General features: G+C 38.1%; 1 protein-coding gene across 5 annotated transcripts in view; it reads left to right on the plus strand.

The window, feature by feature from the left end:
* The window catches only part of CDKAL1 (CDK5 regulatory subunit associated protein 1 like 1), a 649,567-nt gene that overhangs the window by 177,497 nt on the left and 448,952 nt on the right, over positions 1-23,118 (plus strand). For all 5 annotated transcript variants that reach the window (XM_029243200.1, XM_029243201.1, XM_029243202.1 and 2 more), the window contains one exon: positions 6,165-6,213. In XM_029243200.1, coding sequence (XP_029099033.1) covers positions 6,165-6,213 — 49 coding nt within the window. The remainder of the gene's footprint in view (positions 1-6,164; positions 6,214-23,118) is intronic.

The following is a 23,118-nucleotide window of genomic DNA, read 5'->3' on the forward strand; positions in this document are numbered from 1 at the left end:
GAGAGCACTGCTCGAAACAATTAGGAACCTTCAGAATAGCTCTTTTATTTGCTTTAGGTGGCTTTGTATAGGTTTGTTTCTTCAATATATGTTGAGTTATAAATTTGGAGTAGTTCATAATAGCTGACTAAAATATTTTTATGGGTTTCTTTTAAAAGTTCTGCAGCAGAATGACTCATTAATGTTATTTATGAATTGTTTATTCACCAACTCCTTTCTTCATTGTCAAGATCATATGGAGTCAGTAATAGAACATACCGCATGTCTTTTTTTTCCTGTATAGTTATAACTAAGTGCCTGAAGGACACAAGATACTGTTCTATTTATTTTATTTGAATTATATGCCAGAGACTAAGCTCTTGTGTATTCAGGGCTACAATTTATAGTGTTAATTAAGAACAGCTTTCCTTTTCTTCCCAGAATGAATTCAGTATATTCCTCATTACTGTATGTGAATCTTGAGTTTGTTCTCACTCAGGACTGCTTTTGCTTCTCTCCCTGCCTCCCACCCTGTTCTTGTTGCCTCCCAGCCTCTCCCTCTTCCACTTAATTCCCCCTCCCCTGACTCTTCTCTCTCTTTCTTCAGTCTCCTCTTCTTTCTTATTTTCTCCCACTGCTTCCTCCAGTATCCTCCTTACTAGAAATGGAAGTGACACAACATTTTCTTTAAAGCATTTAATGAACTTCCCCCCTGCTTTTTGTAATCAAATGCTTTTTTCTCTTTTTCTTAAAGTTTGGTAGAGCCTTCCTTTTGAAGTCCTGGATTCCCCCCACACCACCCAGCGATTACTGATCAGGAGTAGGCAATATCTGTTTTTCTGCCTTAAAAGTGAATGTGATAATTAAGTACTTTTTCAAAGTCAGATATTTTCAGCTTGATGCATTTCAGAATTGATGCATTCACGTCAATTCTGTGTGACCATTAGGGTAAAAGAAAATCTTCATCTCTTCAACACCCACACCCATGCACACACTTTAAGTTTGTTTTATTTATTTATTTATTTATTTATTTATTTATTTGTGGTATGCGGGCCTCTCACTGCTGTGGCCTCTCCCGTTGTGGAGCACAGGCTCTGGACGTGCAGGCTCAGCGGTCATGGCTTACGGGCCCAGCTGCTCCGCGGCATGTGGGATCCTCCCGGACCGGGGCACGAACCCGTGTCCCCTGCATCGGCAGGCGGACTCTCAACCACTGTGCCACCAGGGAAGCCCTAAAGTTTTATTTTGACATAATTTCACACTCACAGAAAAGTGGTGAAAATAAAGAATTAACATACCATTTACCCAGATTCCCCGAATGGTAATATTTTACCAAATTTACTTATTCTTTTTATATATAGACATTTTTCCTGATCCTTTTGAGAGCAAGATGTAAACCTGATGCCTCTTTACTTCTAAATGTCCTTATATTTAAAAAACAAGGCTATTCTCATATCACTATAGTCTAATTATAAAAATCAGGAATTTAACATTGTTAAAATACTATCAGTTAGTGTGCAGACCTTATTCAGATCTTGTTAATTGTTCCAGTGTCCCTTATAGGAAGAGAAAAATCCCAGATCTAGACCCAAAGTTACATTCAGTTGTCCGGTCTCTTAAGTCTCCTTTAACTGGAACATTTCCTCAGTTTTTTCTTGAGTTTCATGACCTTGACATTAGAACATTTGACCACCCTCAACCTTTTTTTGGGAGGGATGGTGGCAGTAATAACAGCCCTTCTGAGATATAATTCAAACACCACACTATTCTCCCATTTAAATTGTGTAATTCAGTGGTTTTTAGTATATTCACAGAGTTATGCGACCATCACCACAATCAATTTTATAATATTTTCATCACTCCAAAAAGAGACACAGTACTCCTTAGCAGTCCCTCTCATTTCTTTCACCACCCGTCCATAGGTAATCACTAATCTACTTTGCCTCTGAAAATTTCCCTATTATGGTCATTTCATATGCATGGAATCAGACAATACGTTGATTGATTTTTGCCTCTGGCCTCTGGCCTTTAGCATAATGCTTTAACATTATTAATACTTCATTTCCCTTTATGGTTCAATGACACTTTGTTGTATGGATATATACCACCTTTTGTTTATCTGTTCATCAGTAGATGGGACTTGGGTTGTTCCTGCGTTTTGCATAGTATGAATAATGCTGTGACTATTTGTGTACAAGTTTTGTCTGGGCATACGTTTGCATTTCTCTTGGGTATCCAGCTAGGATTGGAATTGCTGGATGATATGGTTTAATGGTTTGAGGATCTGCCAGACTGATTTCCGAAGCAGCAGCCCCATTTTATTGCATTCCCACTAGCAATGTGTGATGTGGGTTCCAATTTCTCCATATCCTTGCCCATATTTGTTACTGTCTGTCCTTTTGATTATAGCCATCCTAGTGGGTATGAAGTAGTATCTTATTATGGTAAAATATACACAACATAAAGTTTACTATCTTAATCAATTTTAAGTGTATAGTTCAGTGGCGTTAAATACATTCACTCTGCTGTGGAACCATCACCAGCATCCATCTCCAGAACATTTTCATCTTTCCAAACTGCAAATCTATACATGTTAAACAGTAACTGCCCACTTCCTCCATTGTGGTTTTGATTTGTATTTATTGGTTGGTTAATGATGTTGAACATCTTTTCATGTGCTTATTGGCCATTTGCATATCTTTCTTGGAGAAGTGTCTAGTCAGATCTTTTGCCCATTTTTAAATGGCTTATTTGTCTTTTTATTGAGTTCAAGTAGCGCTTTATATATTCTAGATTCAGGTCTCTTATCAGGTATATGATTTGCAAAAATCTTCTCCCATTTTCTATGTTGTCTTGTTATTTTCCTAGTAGTGTCCTTTGATGTACCAAGAGGTTTTAATTTTGATGATGTTCAGTTTGCCTTTTTTATCACTCATTCTTTTGATGTAATAGTAAGAAACTATTGTCTAATACAAGATTCATCTAGATTTATGGCTTTGTTTTCTTCTAAGAATTTTACAGTTTTAGCTTACCCGCAACTTTTTAACCTTTTAACTCCTCCCTCCACATGTTGTTCTGACTTTTCTCCAGGGAACCCGCTTCTTATTCGGTCCATGTGCTACGAGATTGGGTGCAATACTCCCTTTAAACTGTGATGTCTCCAACTGCATAGGAAAGCATTTTTGTTTTGGTTCCATTATTGAATTATTTTATATTGTACTTCTTTTATTCTTTCTTTTCTTCAACCGATATGTTGGTCATTCACCTACATTTACTGGGAAATTTGATCAACTCTTCCTTCCTTATCCTACCTGTATTTCTGATATCGTGGGCAATCTGAGTGTCCATATGGAATGTCTCACCAACACTCTAACCTTATTTCCTTACTTCTCAACTCCAGTGGTTATCACCTTTATCAAACTCTTTCAGCAAATTGTTCTCATGACTAGATCTTGGACCTTGCTGTTCTTCAAAAATACTAAATACCTATATCTGTACTCGGTTATAACCTCCTATTCTCTTTTCTCCTTTCTCTCTCTCCATCCTCGCTCCTCTTTCCCACCCTCCCTTTCCTTTCATTCCTTCCTTCCTTCAACCCCCAGCCACTTTATTTCTCCTTTCTGGTTCTGCTTCTTCTTTATCTATCTAACCTATACTTAAAGTTTCATGTTATCCAGCATAGTTTCCTTTTTTCCATATCCTTCACATCTGTCCTGTAAATCTCTGTGCTATTTCCCCAGACTTTTGAACCTTCCTGGCACTTGTTAGTTGTTTAACAAATGATGAGTGAATGAATAAATGATGGAATGAACAAACCTTGGGTCAGTCCATTTGACTGTTTTGTTCCTACATAAGATCTGCTGGGCCCTGAGGGAAATGACAGCTATACATGGAGTCATTGTTAAAAGTTCATGGTATCTAGTTTCAACTGGTATCTCAATACCGTAGCAATTTTTATGTGTTTCTAGTCTTCTATCTCTTTTTTTTTTTTTTTTACCAGGTATTAAACTTTTAACAGGTATTTTAAACATCCACTCTGTTCTTATTTAACAATATGCTTTCTCACTCATAGCAGATGAACTTGCTTCTTATTTCACTGAGAAAATTGAGGCCAACAGATGGGAATCTTGTTTAATATCCTCTTTGACTTCTACAAGAGTAATAGCATCTGTTTTCAGGCTCCCCTCCTAACCCCTTGTCTCAGAAGATGACTTGGCCCCTCTCCCATTCTGCCTTGTGTCTCTACTACCTGTGCTTTGGATCTTACCCTCTCTACTTCCTGAAGGACCTAGCTCCAACAATTTTTTCTTCTCTCTTCAATTCCTTTTTATCTATGGCCTTTCTCTCCTCAGCATGTAAACTTTAAACAAGAAAGGAAAGAAGGAAAGAAAGAATTAAATGTACTAACACATGGATACTCAATTTTTTTTTTTTTTTTTTTTTTAGCTATCAGGAGTCCTCTTTCTCTTTTTTCTACCCAGCTTTTTGTAAGAGTTGTCTGTATGAGCTGTCACCATTTTACCGAACTGGGTTCATTGACCCCCTTATTGTTAAACCAGGTATACCCATTTTAGTCTTTATGTTGTCATCTCTGAAGCATTTGACACTGCTGGCTACTTCTTCCTCTTTGAACTCTCTGTTATCCTGGGTTTGATCACATTCTATAAGGAAGCCGTGTGGATTCTCTTAATAAAACCAGAACTTAGTGGTTCCAGTGGTTCTAGGTGGACACATCCATCTCCAGTTAGGTAGGTTTGTTTAGGACTAAAGATCTTACTTTCTCTGAGATTTACTTTGCCTTTGACAGTTTCTCAATAATTATTGTCACTACTACCATCATGCTGGGCTGAGTGGTCACAGGCAGAGCTGGATTCAAGTGTGTTCTGTCAAGTCTTCCCTTATTTCCTATAAGGCACTGAGGCCAAAAGAATATTTCAAAGAGATGTGACATTGCATTTTAAATAAAGTGTTTTTAAAAGGTTCTTCTTGTCTCAGTTGAGTTCATTGCAACATCATTGTATAATAATGAACGATTAGGAGTGACAAAAATGCTCATCAGTAGGGGAATTCATCGCTACTGAACTGTATGAATGCATTATGTTATATCCATATGTGAGAGCGTAGGCAGCTAGTAAAAAGAATGAAGTAGACCTAGATGTATTGATGATGTATAGAAAAACAAATCAAGCTGAGGTCTGTTATTTTATCTGTTATCTAATAATTTGTTATGGAAGAAAACGCTACAGAACAGAATTATGTGTAAATGTTTAACACTTGGTATCTACTCATCAAACTGTTATGAGTGATTTCATCTGAGGAGTGGAAAGTGTTATGAGTTACTTTATTTCCTTTTTATATTTCTATTTTGTGATAAAACAATAATGATTTTGAGGATTTTAAATGTAGAAGAAATATCAACTTATGACCTTTTGTTACCTGTCTTGCTCTCCTTCCTCTAGCTTCTTGGGCTACAATCTTTGCTTTTTTCATTTTCCTTCCAAACTGTAGCCACTCTAACTGAATCCCCTTAGTGGGCTTCTCCTATCTGAATCCTTTTTATCCCTCAAGAGCCATCCCTGGTTCCCTGAGGAGCATTGCTGGATTACTCAGACGTGTTTTATTATCTTCCCTTTGTGTTCCCATGGTACCCTGGGAAATCTTCCTTAGTCACTTGTGTCTAGGGCAGGAGCTGTTATTTGATTTTGTATTCCACGGACCTGAGCGGGGTACCTGGCATATGGTAGAAATTCATTAAAAGGGGTTTCAGTGTTAAAATAATAAAGCATAAAATTTGGAGTAGATCTTCTTAATACCAGCATGTATCCTTTTGTGTAGGTTGTCATATTATGCTATTTTCCTTGAAGCTCTGTGTGAAGATACATAGTTTAATTAAACTGCGATTTATATCTCAGGATGTGTTGAGTTTATGTTGATAGGCTATCCTAATAGAACTCCAGGCAGTTTATTTAAATGTAATATGATTTCTTCAATTATAATTGGAGGACAGGAGAGTGATAATTTCATACTTCATTGTAACACAAAACAATATGGAGTATTTCTTATAATATCTCCAAATGCATTAAAGAAAACTTGCATTTGTGTGCTTCGAAATGTGTTATGATAAACAAAAATTGCTGTTTCTTCTGCATGTAAATTGCTTGTCTAACAGTTTGTTTTCTTTTTAGGTTCAACAGATAGATCGTGTGGTAGAAGTTGTGGAGGAAACAATTAAAGGTAATTGTTGAAAGTCAGACAAGCACATGTATATATTATTTGAACTGTATTATAAAATACTACTTAGTTAATATTGTTAAGCATTTTTATGGAAGTTATTGCTGGACAAAAATCATAAAATTTTGTCCTTGACTGCTTTGTGCATTGACCAGTCCAATATAGGAGGCATATATTTGGTTGGCGTATAAATGTCAGGTATAGTCTTTTTAAAAAATCTTATTTTTATTTTAGTGTAAAATAGATTTAATTTGAACCTCAGATCAGGAAGACAGAATTTAATTTTAAAATAAGGAAACAACTTTATTTTCAGGTTTATTGAGATATAATTGACATTATTTGCTTGTTTTTATATCACATAATTAGCTGTAGTTATCCCTTCTGAAAGTACTTTACAAGTAGTATTCAATTTTGATTCCTCTTCTATGTGTAATTTTTGTAGTTACAGAAAATAGAATTATGCTTTGATTGTTTTATTAGCCAGTGTTCTTTGAAACATTCTTATTGAAGCCACTGAGGAATAAACCATTCTTAATTCTGTGGATTAATTTGTAAATATAGTCTACTTTTCTTCTGTTAGATTAGTACAAATGAAAACTGATAATATGATATTAAAATATTAAGTGAATTGAGGTTCTCACTTAAAATTTTTACCATTTTTTTTAATAAATGGGAGTTCGTGTTTTAAAAAAAACAGTCTACTTCCATCAAATTGAGATTTTTAACCACATACTTTTCCTGCTGGCTTGTATTTACTACCTTCCACATGCCTTACATACCTTGCACATTTTGAGTCTTTAATTTATTAGGCGACCACAGAATATGAGAATTTTAGACTATACCTTAGTCTTCCTTGAAATCCTGAAATAAAATGAAATGTCACGATTAAAAATTTGTAGCAGTGATAACTTTGAATATTGTTTTTCAAACTATACCTCAACCCCATCTTGTAAGGTCTAGAAGTATCACTACTAGCATTTATTGTGCACTTACAGTGTGACAGGCACTATGCTAAGCATGGAGTAAGTCATTTAGTTTTACAACAGTACTGTGAAGTACAGTGGGTACCTCTGTTTTCCTCATTTTTTAGAAGAGGATGTTGTGACATAGGGGCACACAGGTAGTAAGTGCATAGTTGGAATCTGAATCTAGGCAGTCTGATTCCGATGCCTGTTCTCTTAAATTTGACACTACGTTCATACTATACCATGATGGCTGTGCTCTCTCCCAGTTGAGAGTCACTGCCTTAACGGTTGTTCAGTTGAACTTCTTAAAGCAGTGTTTCAGGATGCTTGAGGGTATTGTCGCTTGAGTACCAGGCATATACTAGCCATTAAATATTTTTAAAAAACTGAACGACAATAAAGATCATACAGGAGAAAATCTAGGTGACCATAGGTATGGCAGTTACTTTTTAGGTGTAACACCAAGGCATGATCTGTGAAAGAAATAATTGATGAGCTGGACCTCATTAAAATGAAAAACTTCTGCTATGCAAAAGACAGTATCAAGAGAATGGGAAGACAAGTCACAGGCTGGAAGAAAATATTTGCAAAAGACATACCTGATGAAGAACTGTAATCTAAAATACACAAATAACTCTCAAAACCCAACAACAGGAAAATAAGCAACCTGATTAAAAAGTGGGCCAATGACCTTATCAGAAACCTCACCAAAGAAGATACACAGATGGAAAATAAGCATATGAAAAGATGCTCCACATCATATGTCATCAGGGATGACACCAACCAGCCTGTTTCCTCCAAGAGTTAGCTCATTGCTACAAATTCAGATTTGCTTGAAAGGGGCTTATTATGAATAACAAAAGATGCTCCTCTCACCCTATCACTCAGGAAATCGTAAGAGTTTTAGGAGATCTGTACCAAGAACTGGGGATGGTGACCAAATATGTATTTCTTATATCAGAATATCGCAGAAGGCCTGTCACTTCCAGGTTGGGTTAATTAGGGATAGCATCTCACTGAAGAGTTTTGCTTAAGTGGGTTTATTGGAGAGACTGTAGTTGGGTTTAATTGTGATAGTCTACAGCAAGAGATGAGTTGAAGATGAAGTTGCTGTGGGTGTTCACTGGCAGGTTGGTTTGAGGGTGGGAAGATTGATGAATTAAGTCTTGGTAACACAACAGGAGAACTTCAGAGATGGGAGAAATGATTTTGTTAGATTCCCTTAGTTTGCAGTTGAGGAAGCTGATCCAGGAAGGGGTTAAGGGACTCATCTGAGATCTTCTTGTTAATGGAGATCTGGGCCTGTCACTGAAACTTCCATTCTTCACTTTCTTTTTCTACTGCTAAGTCTTACAAGACAGCACAAGTTAGTGAAATAATGTGGTCCTTGTAACAGTTAACTACTTGTTGGTTGTTTTTCAGTAAGTTACTTTTCTGAGACTCAGTTTTGTCAGTTTAAAATGGAGAGAATTAAATGGATAAGACTTTTGAGATACCTGGGATACACTAGGGGAAATGCATGTTAATATTTACTTCTTACTACCCCCTTAATACTTAGGGTGCAGGAATAATCTAATTGACCTCCGATTGCAGTGATGCTCCTTTCAATCAGACTGTATATACGGCTGTCATTTTCTGGGAATATCTCACTCTCCTGTATGTGTACCTTCGGTGGCTGCCTGTTACCTACCAAACTAACTTGTGACTTCTACCTCATTCTACCATTTCCACTTTTTCTTCCATTAATTCCATACATACACCTTTTGCTCCAGTCAACTGTACTGTTTGATATGTCTTGTATATTATTTGCAGTTTGCTTCACATTCATCTTAGGATCTTGCACAGAAGTGGATAAGTTCTGTTTCCCTCCAGATCCATGCCCCACCCTTCCGCACCTTGATGTGTGTCCATGGAGGCAGACCTGTGTGGACTGCATCTGTAGGATCCTTGCTACCTGGCATCTAGTTGGATTTCTCCAGTTAGAGGTTGGGGGTGTGACTAGAGTGTGAAATGGGAGGATTTGTTCCCCTCTCTCACTCCCTTCTTACCTGCCCATCCTAACCTGAAGGTCACAACTCCTGTCAGGTGGCCCTCTCTATTCATCTTTTTTTGCGGGTTCCTGTAACTCTTCCTTTCCTTTGCTTTTTCAGGCCCAGGGGTGAAAACACACCCCATTGTTGCTAGCCTGAGAGTATTGCATTGTCTCTTGTTGGTTTTTCTACTTGCCAAGCTTTAGTAAATAGTCCCTTTATTAAAATCTCTTCAGTTATGCAGTGTGCCATCTGCTTTGCTGGGACCCTGATTGATAAATGCTCCATGGAGAAGAAGGCTCTGCCAAGGAGGGCCAGATGGAATGCAGCCTGACTAGAGGATTCTGCTATAACTGTCTTGTTTCCACATTTGATTCCTGTTGGGCTGTCTTCATATGTCTTCCTTGAAGGGGGTTTGGACACACAGCCTCCGCCACAGCCTGTTTGCATTCTTCATGTGGTATACCAAATAGTATTTTTTAAAAAGGTATTAATAAGATACATTGGTGATAAAAAACATTTAAATCTATTGTAATTACAAGAAAACCAAACAAAGCATATTACCTTTATATCTGTCTTGGTTGGAGCAAACTGGAGAATTTAAGATATGCTGAATGAGTTTCAGATGCCTGAAAATTCCATCCATTTATAGCATTTGCTTTAGGAGACACCATATTATAAAGACCGTAGGATTTTCTTTTGTATCATCTTGATAGTTGAACAAGATATGTAATTAAAGCTAAGGGAAGAAGTACAATATTTAAAGGATTTACCTTTTTTTAAAAACATCTTTATTGGAGTATAATTGCTTTACAATGGTGTGTTAGTTTCTGCTTTATAACAAAGTGAATCAGTTATACATATACATATATCCCCATATCTCTTCCCTCTTGCGTCTCCCTCCCTCCCACCCTCCCTATCCCACCCCTCTAGGTGGTCACAAAACACCGAGCTGATCTCCCTGTGCTATGCGGCTGCTTCCCACTAGCTATCTGTTTTACATTTGGTAGTGTATATATGTCCATGCCACTCTCTCACTTTGTCCCAGATTACCCTTCCCCCTCCCCGTATCCTCAAGTCCATTCTCTAGTAGGTCTGCATCTTTATTCCCATCTTGCCCCTAGGTTCTTCATGACCATTTTGTTGGGTTGTTTTTTAGATTCCATATATATGTGTTAGCATACGGTATTTGTTTTTCTCTTTCTGAAGAAGTGACTTACTTCACTCTGTATGACAGACTCTAGATCCATCCACCTCACTACAAATAACTCAATTTCATTTCTTTTTTATGGCTGAGTAATATTCCACTGTATATATGTGCCGCATCTTCTTTATCCATTCATCTGTCAGTGTACACTTAGGTTGCTTCCATGTCCTGGCAATTGTAAATAGAGCTGCAGTGAACATTGTGGTACATGACTCTTTTTGAATTATGGTTTCCTCAGATTATATGCCCAGTAGTTGGATTGCTGGGTCGTATGGTAGTTCTATTTTTAGTTTTATCAGGAACCTCCATACTGTTCTCCATAGTGGCTGTATTAATTTACATTCCCTCCAACAGTGCAAGAGGGTTCCCTTTTCTCCACACTCTCTCCAGCATTTATTGTTTGTAGATTTTTTGATGATGGCCATTCTTACAGGTGTGAGATGATATCTCATTGTAGTTTGACTTGCATTTCTCTAATGATTAATGCTGTTGAGCATTCGTTCATGTGTTTGTTGGCAATCTGTATATCTTCCTTGGAGAAATGTCTCTTTATGTCTTCTGCCCATTTTTGGATTGGGTTGTTTGTTTTTTTGATATTGAGCTGCATGAGCTGCTTGTAAATTCTGTAGATTAATCCTTTGTCAGTTGCTTCAGGTGCAAATATTTTCTCCCATTCTGAGGGTTGTCTTTTCGTCTTATTTATGGTTTCCTTAGCTGTGCAAAAGCTTTGAAGTTTCATTAGGTCCCATTTGTTTATTTTTGTTTTTATTTCCATTTCTCTAGGAGGTGGGTCCAAAAGGATCTTGCTGTGATCTATGTCATAGAGTGTTCTGCCTGTGTTGTCCTCTAAGAGTTTGATAGTGTCTGGCCTTACTTACACTGGCCTTACTTACACGTAGGTCTTTAATCCATTTTGAGTTTATTTTTGTGTATGGTGTTAGGAAGTGTTCTAACTTCATTCTTTTACATGTAGCTGTCCAGTTTTCCCAGCACCACTTATTGAAGAGGCTGTCTTTTCTCCACTGTATATTTTTGCCTCCTTTATCAAAGATAAGGTGACCATATGTGTGTGGGTTTATCTCTGGGCTTTCTATCCTGTTCCATTGATCTATATTACTGCTTTTGTGCCAGTACCATACTGATTACTGTAACTTTGTAGTATAATCTGAAGTCAGGAAGCCTGATTCCTCCAGCTCCGTTTTTCGTTCTCAAGATTGCTTTGGCTATTCGGGGTCTTTTGTGTTTCCATACCAATTGTGAAGTTTTTTGTTCTAGTTCTGTGAAAAATGCCAGTGGTAGTTTGATAGGGATTGCATTGAATCTGTAGATTGCTTTGGGTGGTAGAGTCATTTTCACAATGTTGATTCTTCCAATCCAAGAACATGGTATATTCATCCATCTGTTTGTATCATCTTTAATTTCTTTCATCAGTGTCTTATAATTTTCTGCATACAGGTCTTTTGTCTCTTTAGGTAGGTTTTTTCCTAGATATTTTATTCTTTGTGTTGCAATGGTAAATGGGCGTGTTTTCTTAATTTCACTTTCAGATTTTTCATCATTAGTGTATAGGAATGCAAGAGATTTCTGTGCATTAATTTTGTATCCTGCTACTTTACCAAATTCATTGATTAGCTCTAGTAGTTTTCTGGTAGCATCTTTAGGATTCTCTATGTATAGTATCATGTCATCTGCAAACAGTGACAGCTTTACTTCTTCTTTTCTGATTTGGATTCCTTTTATTTCTTTTTCTTCTGTGATTGCTGTGGCTAAAACTTCCAAAACAATGTTGAATAATAGTGGTTAGAGTGGGCAACCTTGTCTTGTTCCTGATCTTAGTGGAAATGCTTTCAGTTTTTCACCATTGAGGATGATGTTGGCTGTGGGTTTGTCATATATGGCCTTTATTATGTTGAGGAAAGTTCCCTCTATGCCTACTTTCTGCAGGGTTTTTATCATAAATGGGTGTTGAATTTTGTCAAAAGCTTTTTCTGCATCTATTGAGATGATCATATGGTTTTTCTCCTTCAATTTGTTAATATGGTGTATCACGTTGATTGATTTGCGTATATTGAAGAATCCTTGCATTCCTGGAATAAAACCCACTTGATCATGGTGTATGATCCGTTTAATGTGCTGTTGGATTCTGTTTGCTAGTATTTTGTTGAGGATTTCTGCATCTATGTTCATCAGTGATATTGGCCTGTAGTTTTCTTTCTTTGTGACATCCTTGTCTGGTTTTGGTATCAGGGTGATGGTGGCCTCATAGAATGAGTTTGGGAGTGTTCCTCCCTCTGCTATATTTTGGAAGAGTTTGAGAAGGATGGGTTTTAGCTCTTCTCTAAATGTTTGATAGAATTGACCTATGAGGCCATCTGGTCCTGGGCTTTTGTTTCTTGGAAGATTTTTAATCACAGTTTCAATTTCAGTGTTTGTGATTGGTCTGTTCATATTTTCTGTTTCTTCCTGGTTCAGTCTCGGAAGATTGTGCATTTCTAAGAATTTGTCCATTTCTTCCAGGTTGTTCATTTTATTGGCGTAGAGTTGCTTGTAGTCATCTTTCATGATCCTTTGTATTTCTGCAGTGTCAGTTGTTACTTCTCCTTTTTCATTGCTAATTCTATTGGTTTGAGTCTTCTCCCGTGTTTTTCTTGATAAGTCTGGCTAATGGTTTATCAATTTTGTTTATCTTCTCAAAGAACCATCTATTTTTTTCCTTTTTTTTAAGAACCAGCTTTTAGTTTATTGATCTTTGCTATTGTTTCCTTCATTTCTTTTTCATTTATTTCTGATCTGATCTTTATGACTTCTTTCCTTCTGCTAACTTTGGGGTGTTTTTGTTTCTTCTTTTTCTTTTCTTATTTTTTGCTTTAGGTGTAAGGTTAGGTTGTTTATTTGAGCTGTATCTTATTTCGTAAGGTAGGATTGTATTGCTATAAATTCCCTCTTAGAACTGCTTTTGCTGCATCCCATAGGTTTTGGGTCATCGTGTTTTCATTGTCATTTGTTTCCAGGTAGTTTTTGATTTCCTCTTTGATTTCTTCAGTGATCTCTTGGTTATTAAGTAGTGTATTCTTTAGCCTCCATGTGTTTGTATTTTTTACAGATTTTTTTCCTGTAATTGATATCTAGTCTCATAGCGTTGTGGTCGGAAAAGATATTTGATACGATTTCAACTTTCTTAAATTTACCAGGGCTTGATTTGTGACCCAAGATATGATCTTACTGGAGAATGTTCCATGAGCACTTGAGAAGAAAGTGTATTCTGTTGTTTTTGGATGGAATGTCCTATAAATATCAATTAAGTCCATCTTGTTTAATGTATCATTTAAAGCTTCTGTTTCGTTAATTATTTTCATTTTGGATGATCTGTCCATTGGTGAAAGTGGGGTGTTAATAAAGTCCCCTACTATGATTGTGTTACTGTTGTTTTCCCTTTTATGGCTGTTAGCATTTGCCTTATGTATTGAGGTGCTCCTGTTAGGTGCATAAATATTTACAGTTGTTATATCTTCTTCTCGGATTGATCCCTTGATCATTATGTAGTGTCCTTTGTCTCCTGTAATAGTCTTTGCTTTAAGGTCTATTTTGTCTGATATGAGAATTGCTACTCCAGCTTTCTTTTGATTTCCATTTGCATGGAATATCTTTTTCCATCCCCTCACTTTCATTCTTTATGTGTCCCTAGGTCTGAAGTGGGTCTCTTGTAGACAGCATATATACGGGTCTTGTTTTTGTATCCATTCAGCCAGTCTATGTCTTTTGGTTGGAGTATTTAATCTATTTACATTTAAGATAATTATCAATAGGTATGTTCCTATGACCATTTTCTTAATTGTTTTGGGTTTGTTATTGTAGGTCTTTTACTTCTCTTGTGTTTCCTGCCTAGAGAAGTTTCTTTAGCATTTGTTGTAGAGCTGGTTTGGTGGTCCTGAATTCTCTTAGCTTTTGCTTGTCTGTAAAGCTTTTAATTTCTCCGTCATATCTGAATGAGAACCTTGCTGGGTAGAGTAATCTTGGTTGTAGGTTTTTCCCCTTCATCACTTAAATATGTCCTGCCACTCCCTTGTGGCTTGCATAGTTTCTACTGAAAGATCAGCTGTTAACCTTATGAGGATTCCCTTGTGTGTTATTTGTTGTTTTTCCCTTGCTGCTTTTAATATTTTTTCTTCAAATTATAATTTTTGATAGTTTGATTAATATGTGTCTTGGGCTGTTTCTCCTTGGATTTATCCTGTAAATCTGTGCTTCCTGGACTTGATTAATTATTTCCTTTCCCATATTAGGGAAGTTTTCAAGTATAATCATTTCGAATATTTTCTCAGTCCCTTTCTTTTTCTCTTCTTCTGGGACCCCTATAATTGAAATGTTGGTGCGTTTAATGTTGTCCCAGAGGTCTCTGAGACTGTCCTCAGTTCTTTTCATTCTTTTTTCTTTATTCTGCTCTGCAGTAGTTATTTCCACTATTTTATCTTCCAGGTCACTTATCTGTTCTTTTGCCTCAGTTATTCTGCTATTGATCCCTTCTAGAGAATTTTTAATTTCACTTATTGTGTTGTTCATCACTGTTTGTTTGTTCTTTAGTTCTTCTAGGTCCTTGTTAAACGTTTCTTGTATTTTCTCCATTCTGTTTCAAGATTTTCGATCATCTTTACTATCATTATTCTGAATTCTTTTTCAGGGAGACTGCCTATTTCCTCTTCATTTGTTAGATCTGGGGGGTTTTTACCTTGCTCCTTCATCTGCTGTGTGTTTCTCTGTCTTCTCATTTTGCTTAACTTACTGTGTTTGGGGTCTCCTTTTCTCAGACTGCAGGTTCGTAGTTCCCCTTGTTTTTGGTGTCTGTCCCCAGTGGCTAAGGTTGGCTCAGTGGGTTGTGTAGGCTTTCTGGTGGTGGAGACTAGTGCCTGTGTTGTGGTGGCTGAGGCTGCATCTTGTCTTTCTGGTGGGCAGATCCACATCTGTTGGTGTGTTTTGGGGTGTCTGTGGTCTTATGATGGTTTTAGGCAGCCTCTGTGCTAATGGGTGAGGTTGTGTTCTTGTCTTGCTAGTTGTTTGGCATAGCGTGTCCAGCAGTGTAGCTTGCTGGTCATTGAGTGGAGCTGGGTCTTGGCATTGAGATGGAGATCTCTGGGACATTTTCGCCGTTTGATATTACATGGAGCTGGGAGGTCTCCTGTGGACCAGTGTCCTGAACTTGGCTCTCCCACCTTAGAGGCACAGCCCTGATGCCTGCCTGGAGCACCAAGAGCTTGATATCCACACGGCTCAGAATAAAAGGGAGAAAGAAAGGAAGAAGATAAAATAAAATAAAGTTATTAAAATAGAAAATAATTATTAAAGTTTTTTTAAGTAGTTTAAAAAAAAAGAGAGCAGCCAAACCAAAAAACAAATCCACCAGTCATTACAAGTGCTAAAAATTATACTAAAAAAAAAGAAGAAAAAGAAAAACGGACAGACAGAACCCTAGGAAAGATGGTAAAAGCAAAGCTGCACGGAGAAAATCACACACAGAAGCATACACATACACACTCACAAAAAGAGAAAAAGGGAAAAATATATATATATTGTTGCCCCCAAAGTCCACCACCTCAATTTGGGATGATTCGTTGTCTATTCAGGTATTCCACACATGCAGGGTACATCTAGTTGATTGTGGAGATTTAATCCGCTGCTCCTGAGGCTGCAGGGAGAGATTTCCCTTTCTCTTCTTTGTTCGCACAGCTCCTGGGGCTCAGCTTTGGATTTGGCCCCGCCTCTGCGTGTAGGTCGCCGCAGGGCGTCTGTTCTTAGCTCAGACAGGACGGGGTTAAAGGAGCCGCTGATTCAGGGGCCTCTGGCTCACTCAGGCCGTGGGGGAGGGAGGGGCACGGAGTGCGGGGCGAGCCTGCGGCGGCAGAGGCCGGTGGAACGTTGCAGCAGCCTGAGACGCCGTGTGTTCTCCCGCGGAAGTTGTCCCTGGGTCACGGGACCCTGGCAGTGGCGGGCTGCACAGGCTCCCCAGAAGGGGGGTGTGGATAGTGACCTGTGCTCGCACACAGGCTTCTTGGTGGCGGCAGCAGCGGCCTTAGCGTCTCATGCCCATCTCTGGGGTCCGCGCTGATAGCCATAGCTCGCGCCCGTCTCTGGGTCTCCTTTAAGCGGCGCTCTGAATCCCCTCTCCTGGCGCCCCAGGAAACAACGAGGCAAGAAAAAGTCTCTTGCCTCTTCGGCAAGTCCAGACTCTTCCCTGGACTCCCTCCCCGCTAGCCGTGGCGCACTAACCCCCTGCAGGCTGTGTTCACGCCGCCAACCCCAGTCCTCTCCCTGCGCTCCGACCGAAGCCCGACCCTCAGCTCCCAGCCCTCGGCCGCCCCGGCGGGTAAGCAGACAAGCCTCTTGGGCTGGTGAGTGCTGGTCGGCACCGATCCTCTGTGCGGGAATCTCTCCGCTTTGCCCTCCGCACCCCTGTGGCTGCGCTCTCCTCTGCGGCTCCGAAGCTTCCCCCCTGCCACCCCCACCCCCCACCCCGTCTCTGCCAGTGAAGGGACTTCCTAGTGTGTGGAAACTTTTCCTCCTTCACAGTGCCTTCCCACTGGTGCAGGTCCCGTCCCTGTTCTTTTGTCTCTGTTTTTTCTTTTTTCTTTTGCCCTACCCGGGTACGTGGGGAGTTTCTTGCCTTTTGGGAGGTCTGAGGTCTTCTGCCAGCGTTCAGTAGGTGTTCTGTAGGAGTTGTTGCACATGTAGATGTATTTCTGATGTATTTGTGGGGAGGAAGATGATCTCCACGTCTTACTCTTCTGCCATCGTGAAGCTCCTCCTACATTTCTTTCTTTAAAAAATACTCATATGCACCTTAGTCTTGCTTTACATGGTCATTAAAGCCCCCCCCCCCAGTTTTTGGTATAAAAGCTTTGAAGGACATATAAATCTGGGTATTTGTTCTGATATATGTATATGAAATCCTTTAAACAAAAAACATCTTTAAAAAAGTTCTTGTCTTTGGGAAAGGTAGTGAAACCAGATATCTTAAGATAAATGATTGCAAATAAATGTTGTGTATTGAAAATAGAAAAATGTTTACTGTTAAGTCATATTTCTTCTCTAGTCAGTCTCTAATAAAGGAGGCCTCAATTGTTTTAATATGTTTGCTGGTATTTCGTTTAGTCTGATTTCAGTTGCCTCCAGTGTTGGTAATTGAAGGCTTTCCCAGTATGGTACAATCTGCAAGTTTAATTGATTTTCCATTTCCCCTACCTTCTCAGTAATTGATGTGATCTTGGATTAGGCTGACCTAAATTCCCAGGGTGCTTCACCAAACAGCTCTTTCTTATTTAACACATTGCTATTAATCTTCACTCTGTCAGAATTGTACTTTGCATTTGATACTAATTTAGAATATAAACTTTTTGTAAATTGAGACTGTAAGGCGGAACTATCTCAAGTGTGGTTTTATCAGTGTTAATGACTTAGTAACTTCTCTTTCGATGTCCGGTGGAGATTTACTTGAAGATGTTTCTAAACTTAATGAGTAAGTGAACTGAGCTTCGATATATAGCATGGTACATCTGGGATAGTGTTGAACCACAAAAGCACATCTCCTTTTACAGTATTTGCTTTTCAATAAAATAATTTTCTTTTTCTTTCTTTTTTTTAACATCTTTATTGGAGTATAATTGTTTCACAATGGTGTATTAGTTTCTGCTTTATAACAAAGTGAATCAGCTATACATGTACATATATCCCCGTATCTCCTTCCTCTTGAGTCTCCCTCCCACCCTCCCTATCTCAGGTGAATAAACTGGCAACATAGAGTAATTTGATGGCTCAGATGTAACTAGACAGGAAATTTAAATCTGATTTTCTCTTTTTCTTGAAAATTTTGATAATTAGAAGTATTTAATAGTTCGTTACTTTTTATTGTCCTAAAGCACAGAGCTGATTTCCCTGTGCTATGTGGCTGCTTCTCACTAGCTATCTATTTTACATTTGGTAGTGTATCCATGCCACTCTGTCACTTCGTCCCAGCTTACCCTTCCCCCTCCGCATGTCCTAAAGTCCATTCTCTATGTCTTTGTCTTTATTCCTGTCCTGCCCCTAGGTTCTTCAGAACCATTTTTTTGGTTTGTTTTTTAGATTCCATATATATGTTAGCATACGGTATTTGTTTTTCTCTTTCCGACTTACTTCACTCTGTATGACAGACTCTAGGTCCATCCACCTCACTACAAATAACTCAATTTCGTTTCTTTTTATGGCTGAGTAATATTCCATTGTATATATGTGCTACATCTTTATCCATTCATCTGTCGATGGACACTTAGGTTGCTTCCATGTCCTGGCTATTGTAAAGGGTGCTGCAATGAACATTGTGGTACATGACTCTTTTTGAATTATGGTTTCCTCAGATTATATGCCCAGTAGTGGGATTGCTGGGTCGTATGGTAGTTCTATTTTTAGTTTTTAAAGGAACCTCCATACTGTTCTCCATAGTGGCTGTATCAATTTACATTCCCACCAACCGAGCAAGAGGGTTCCCTTTTCTCCACACCCTCTCCAGCATTTATTGTTTGTAGATTTTTTGATGATGGCCATTCTGACTGGTGTGAGGTGATACCTCACTGTAGTTTTGATTTGCATTTCTCTAATGATTAGTGATGTTGAAATATGCTTTGAATGGATACCCTTACGCATCATCACATTATGTAATCTTATGTAGTTACTATAGTCTGAATATAGTAGAAAAAGTTGTGCATTGGCTTTACATGTTGGGAACACTTTCCAGTCTCACTGGTATAGATAGGTGATAACTTCTGCCTTCTAATAACTAAAGGCGCCAGAAATTTATTGCTGTTATTTAGTTTTGTTTTTTTTTTCTCATGAGCCTGTTTGTTTTAAGTTTATGTTCTGTGTTAATATGTGGTTACAGGTTGGTAAACATTGCATTTTGCCACCTTCTTAGATGTGTCAGTTCATGGCCCTTTCAGTCTTCTTTCCTTTCTCTCTCCTCCTTTGTTTCCCTCAAATAACCAGTCCTCTAACTTTACTTATTTATCCTCTGTGTTTCTTATATGTTCTAGAATGAACTTATTTTTATTCACTGTATCTCTTTTACGTAGCATTTTTTCAAATCATAATAATTTTAGAAGTAAGACCAGGCAAATGTCTTTATGTCCCAAGCAGCAAAGTTCTGCCATAAGACTGTAAGTTGATTTTTCACATCACTTTCTTTTATAATAGCTAGTTTGGAATAATGGCTGGCAAGGACTGTTTATTGGAGAAACCACCATGTCTTGTCTGTATTTCTCTAACTTTATAACTTTATTAGCTAAATTATCGGTCCTGTTTCTAGCCACAGAAACACTAAGCAGTCCCAGAATTATTTATCTGCTCCAAAATCGCCAATAGATGCTCTCGAAAGAGTCTTCTTTAAACATTGGAAGTAGTCATGTTTATTTTATTTTTAAAAATCAAAGTAGTTAAGTAACTTTAATTTGTCAAATATTTTTCTGCCATTAAAACTTTTAAAACTCAAATAAATGCATAAATGTGTCCCCCAGGTGAATTCTGCTGTGCTGGCTTCAGACTTTTTTTATATGTTTTGGTTTGTCTTAAAGTTAATTACACTGCTTTTGTGTGTTCATCACTTATATTTCCCTTTCCGTTCAAAGATGCATTATCTTATGGTTTGCAACCACCTTTTACTAATAATGGAATTTATTGATATGAAGACTTGGGTATTTCATTAACTTTGACTTCTTCATTCCAGAGTGCAAGTGGGGAGGGTGCATAGTGTTGAATAGTTTGTTAGGTTGATGATCGTGTTAGAGTTTGCACGTAACACTGTTATAATGGTTCACTGGATTTGATTGTTCAAAACAAGGAAAGGAAATTACCTTAAGTTTGAACTTCTCAGGCTTCCCATGACCCAACCCTTGTGTTAGTGGTCCCACTGATCTGTCTGAAAGTAGCCCCATCCTTCCTTGTTTAAATATTAACAGGGACTTGGCTGCTGTGAAAATTGCACTTACATGTTAACTCTTTGCAAAGCTTGATTCTGCCTTGGCAGATTCCATGAAGGTGAGACTGCAAGTATTGTTGAATTCTCTAAAAATGCATTACTGTAGTCTAGAGTTTTGTGAGAACTGTTCATGTTAAAACAGTTTATAAAGTTTGAACATTTATCATGTCTGTGTATTAATAATTTTCATTGCAGGTGTTTGGTATTCTCAGATATAACAATTTCTGAGTCCCACAGTTCTAATTTCTATTTATTCTAATAGGATTTATTTAGTAAACAATGACAAGTAGATCAGTTAATCCTGTTTTGAGGCTCTCATAGAAAACATTAAAATTAATATAATAAAAAAACTTTAATGTACTTAAGTTCTTCCTTTATTGTAACTACCTTTGTAGAGAATTGGAATGTGGTACACTGCTTTTATACTCTGCGTGCATATGTGTGGTTTATTGCATGTCTGGAGAAGCTTTAGTCTTCAATAAAAGAATCTACTATTTTTGTTTAGTAAAATATAATGAGAATAGTTGGGATGATAAACTTAGAGGAAATAATCCTAGCAGCTTTATTACATTTTTTAAATAGAGGGTGAAATTGTAGGTTGATTGTGGTATTTTCTGTTGCAGTTTGACTGTTCTTTAACACAATAGTAAATTGTATTGTATTGGTAATTCTTCTTTGGTGCTTTGTAGCTGGGTTCTGTAAAAATAGAAATACAAAGCAGAAACCAGGTGATGTTAGAGGTGCAGTATCTAAAACTCCAGTAGCAAAATATACATAAAAATTATGACATTTTTGAAAGTTTTATTAAAAAACAAATATTGATATTTTATTGCCAGTAAAATCATATAACAGAAACAAGTTAAAAAACTGGCAACATAGGGCTTCCCTGGTGGCGCAGTGGTTGAGAGTCCGCCTGCCAATGCAGGGGACGCAGGTTCGTGCCCCGGTCCGGGAGAATCCCGCATGCCGCCAAGCAGCTGGGCCCGTGAGCCATGGCCGCTGAGCCTGTGTGTCAGAGCCTGTGCTCTGCAACCGGAGAGGCCACAACAGTGAGAGGCCCCCGTACCGAAAAAAACCAAAAACAAAAGCAAAACCAAAAAAAACTGGCAACATAGAGTAATTTGATGGCTCAGATGTAACTAGACAGGAAATTTAAATCTGATTTTCTCATTTTCTTGAAAATTTTGTGAATTAGAAGAATTTATTTAATGAGACTAGTTGTAGGGTGTCTTTTATTAGGTGATACCATTGACCTTTCCTTAGAAAACCTAGTATTGTTAGCACTTGGTATAGAGAAAGAATGCTCAGTTGATACAGTTTTGTATGTAATGTTTGGACACGCACATCTTTTCTTTTAAAAGTTCATTCCATAACACTCTACAAAGCACACAGCATATGTGTAGCAGTTACTTCTGAGACTGAGAGAATAAACACTAATTTCACTTACTTATTAGTCTGGGGGTGAGGGGACTCATTTGCAGAATCTCCAGTTAGGATATCAACTATGGATGGATTTTTAAGGAGAAGTTTATCAGTACTACCGTTATAACAAGGCATACATTTTATTGAGTAATAAAGAAATAGTAACTGAAATGTCTTTGTGAAAGATGGTTTCTGACACATTAAATCTTTAGCGTAACTCTGAACATTCAAGTGCCCCATTTCTTTAAGCTGCCCTGAAGCCTGGTGCTGTGTGGAAGGTCCCTTCAGCTCTGACTGACATTCTAGGAGTGTTGGAGTCTGTAATATAAAACTGAGTTTCAGAGCCTGTCATTAGAATGAGACATTGACATTTTGGACAGTGATCTCTAGCAAAAGTTATTGTAATGTGACTAGCTTTTTCTTGCATCCTAATCTCCACATGCCAGAGTTTGCTTTTTCTCTCCCCATACCTTCTTACTTACAAAATGAATTTGAAGGTGTCTGTGGCAGACATACCATGCATTTTTCTTTTGTATGTATCTGTATTCTCCAGTGAAGAGGGTCTTGAGTAAAGCACAGTTCCCTGACTCCTTTGCCTTTACTCTATTCCGTGGTAATGCCATCCTAGGTGGTGACAAGTGGTGTACTTCCTGGTGTCGCTTAAGAGTTTTGTGCTTCTCTAAAGCAACTTTCATTTCTACCCTGGGGCATATTTATTTTTGGGACTTTGAGACAGGCAGTTTTCATCTTGGTGACTGGGATTGCTGGGGGGAAAAAAGTAATTTGAGAGGATTTAATGCAAGGTGTGAACATTACCTACAGCAGTGATTCTCAAGGGTGTTTGCTTGGAGAGGGACCCTTAGCCAGAGTGGGAAGATGGCAGGGTGGCTTACCTGAACCTGGGGAAGCTGGGGGGCTTGGAGATTCTGCCATGTGGCCCTTCACCTAGATTCATTTGCCATGTGAGCCACTGTCACAGTGGTAAGCATCCTATCACTCAGATGTCCTGGGGTGGGAAAACAGCCATGGCTCTCTGGCATCTATGCTTAGACTTACCCAGGGTCAGGTACAGTTCCTGGTGCCCTACTTATGCCTTCTTTCTCTTCCCTCATATTCAAGAACTTGTATCGGAATGCAGTGAGTGATTTGAGAGGGATGACCTTGAATCTACTTTGATTTATATATTTAAAATATTAAATCATTCGCAAATCTGATTATCATTATCAATGCAATTATTTGTGACCTATTTCCTAGTTCTCCAGAGGTTTAAAAATAAATGGGATCTGA

Source organism: Monodon monoceros, unplaced genomic scaffold, assembly GCF_005190385.1.
Source record: "Monodon monoceros isolate NGI ecotype Baffin Bay Population unplaced genomic scaffold, NGI_Narwhal_1 Super_Scaffold_3, whole genome shotgun sequence".
Lineage (NCBI taxonomy): Eukaryota > Metazoa > Chordata > Mammalia > Artiodactyla > Monodontidae > Monodon > Monodon monoceros.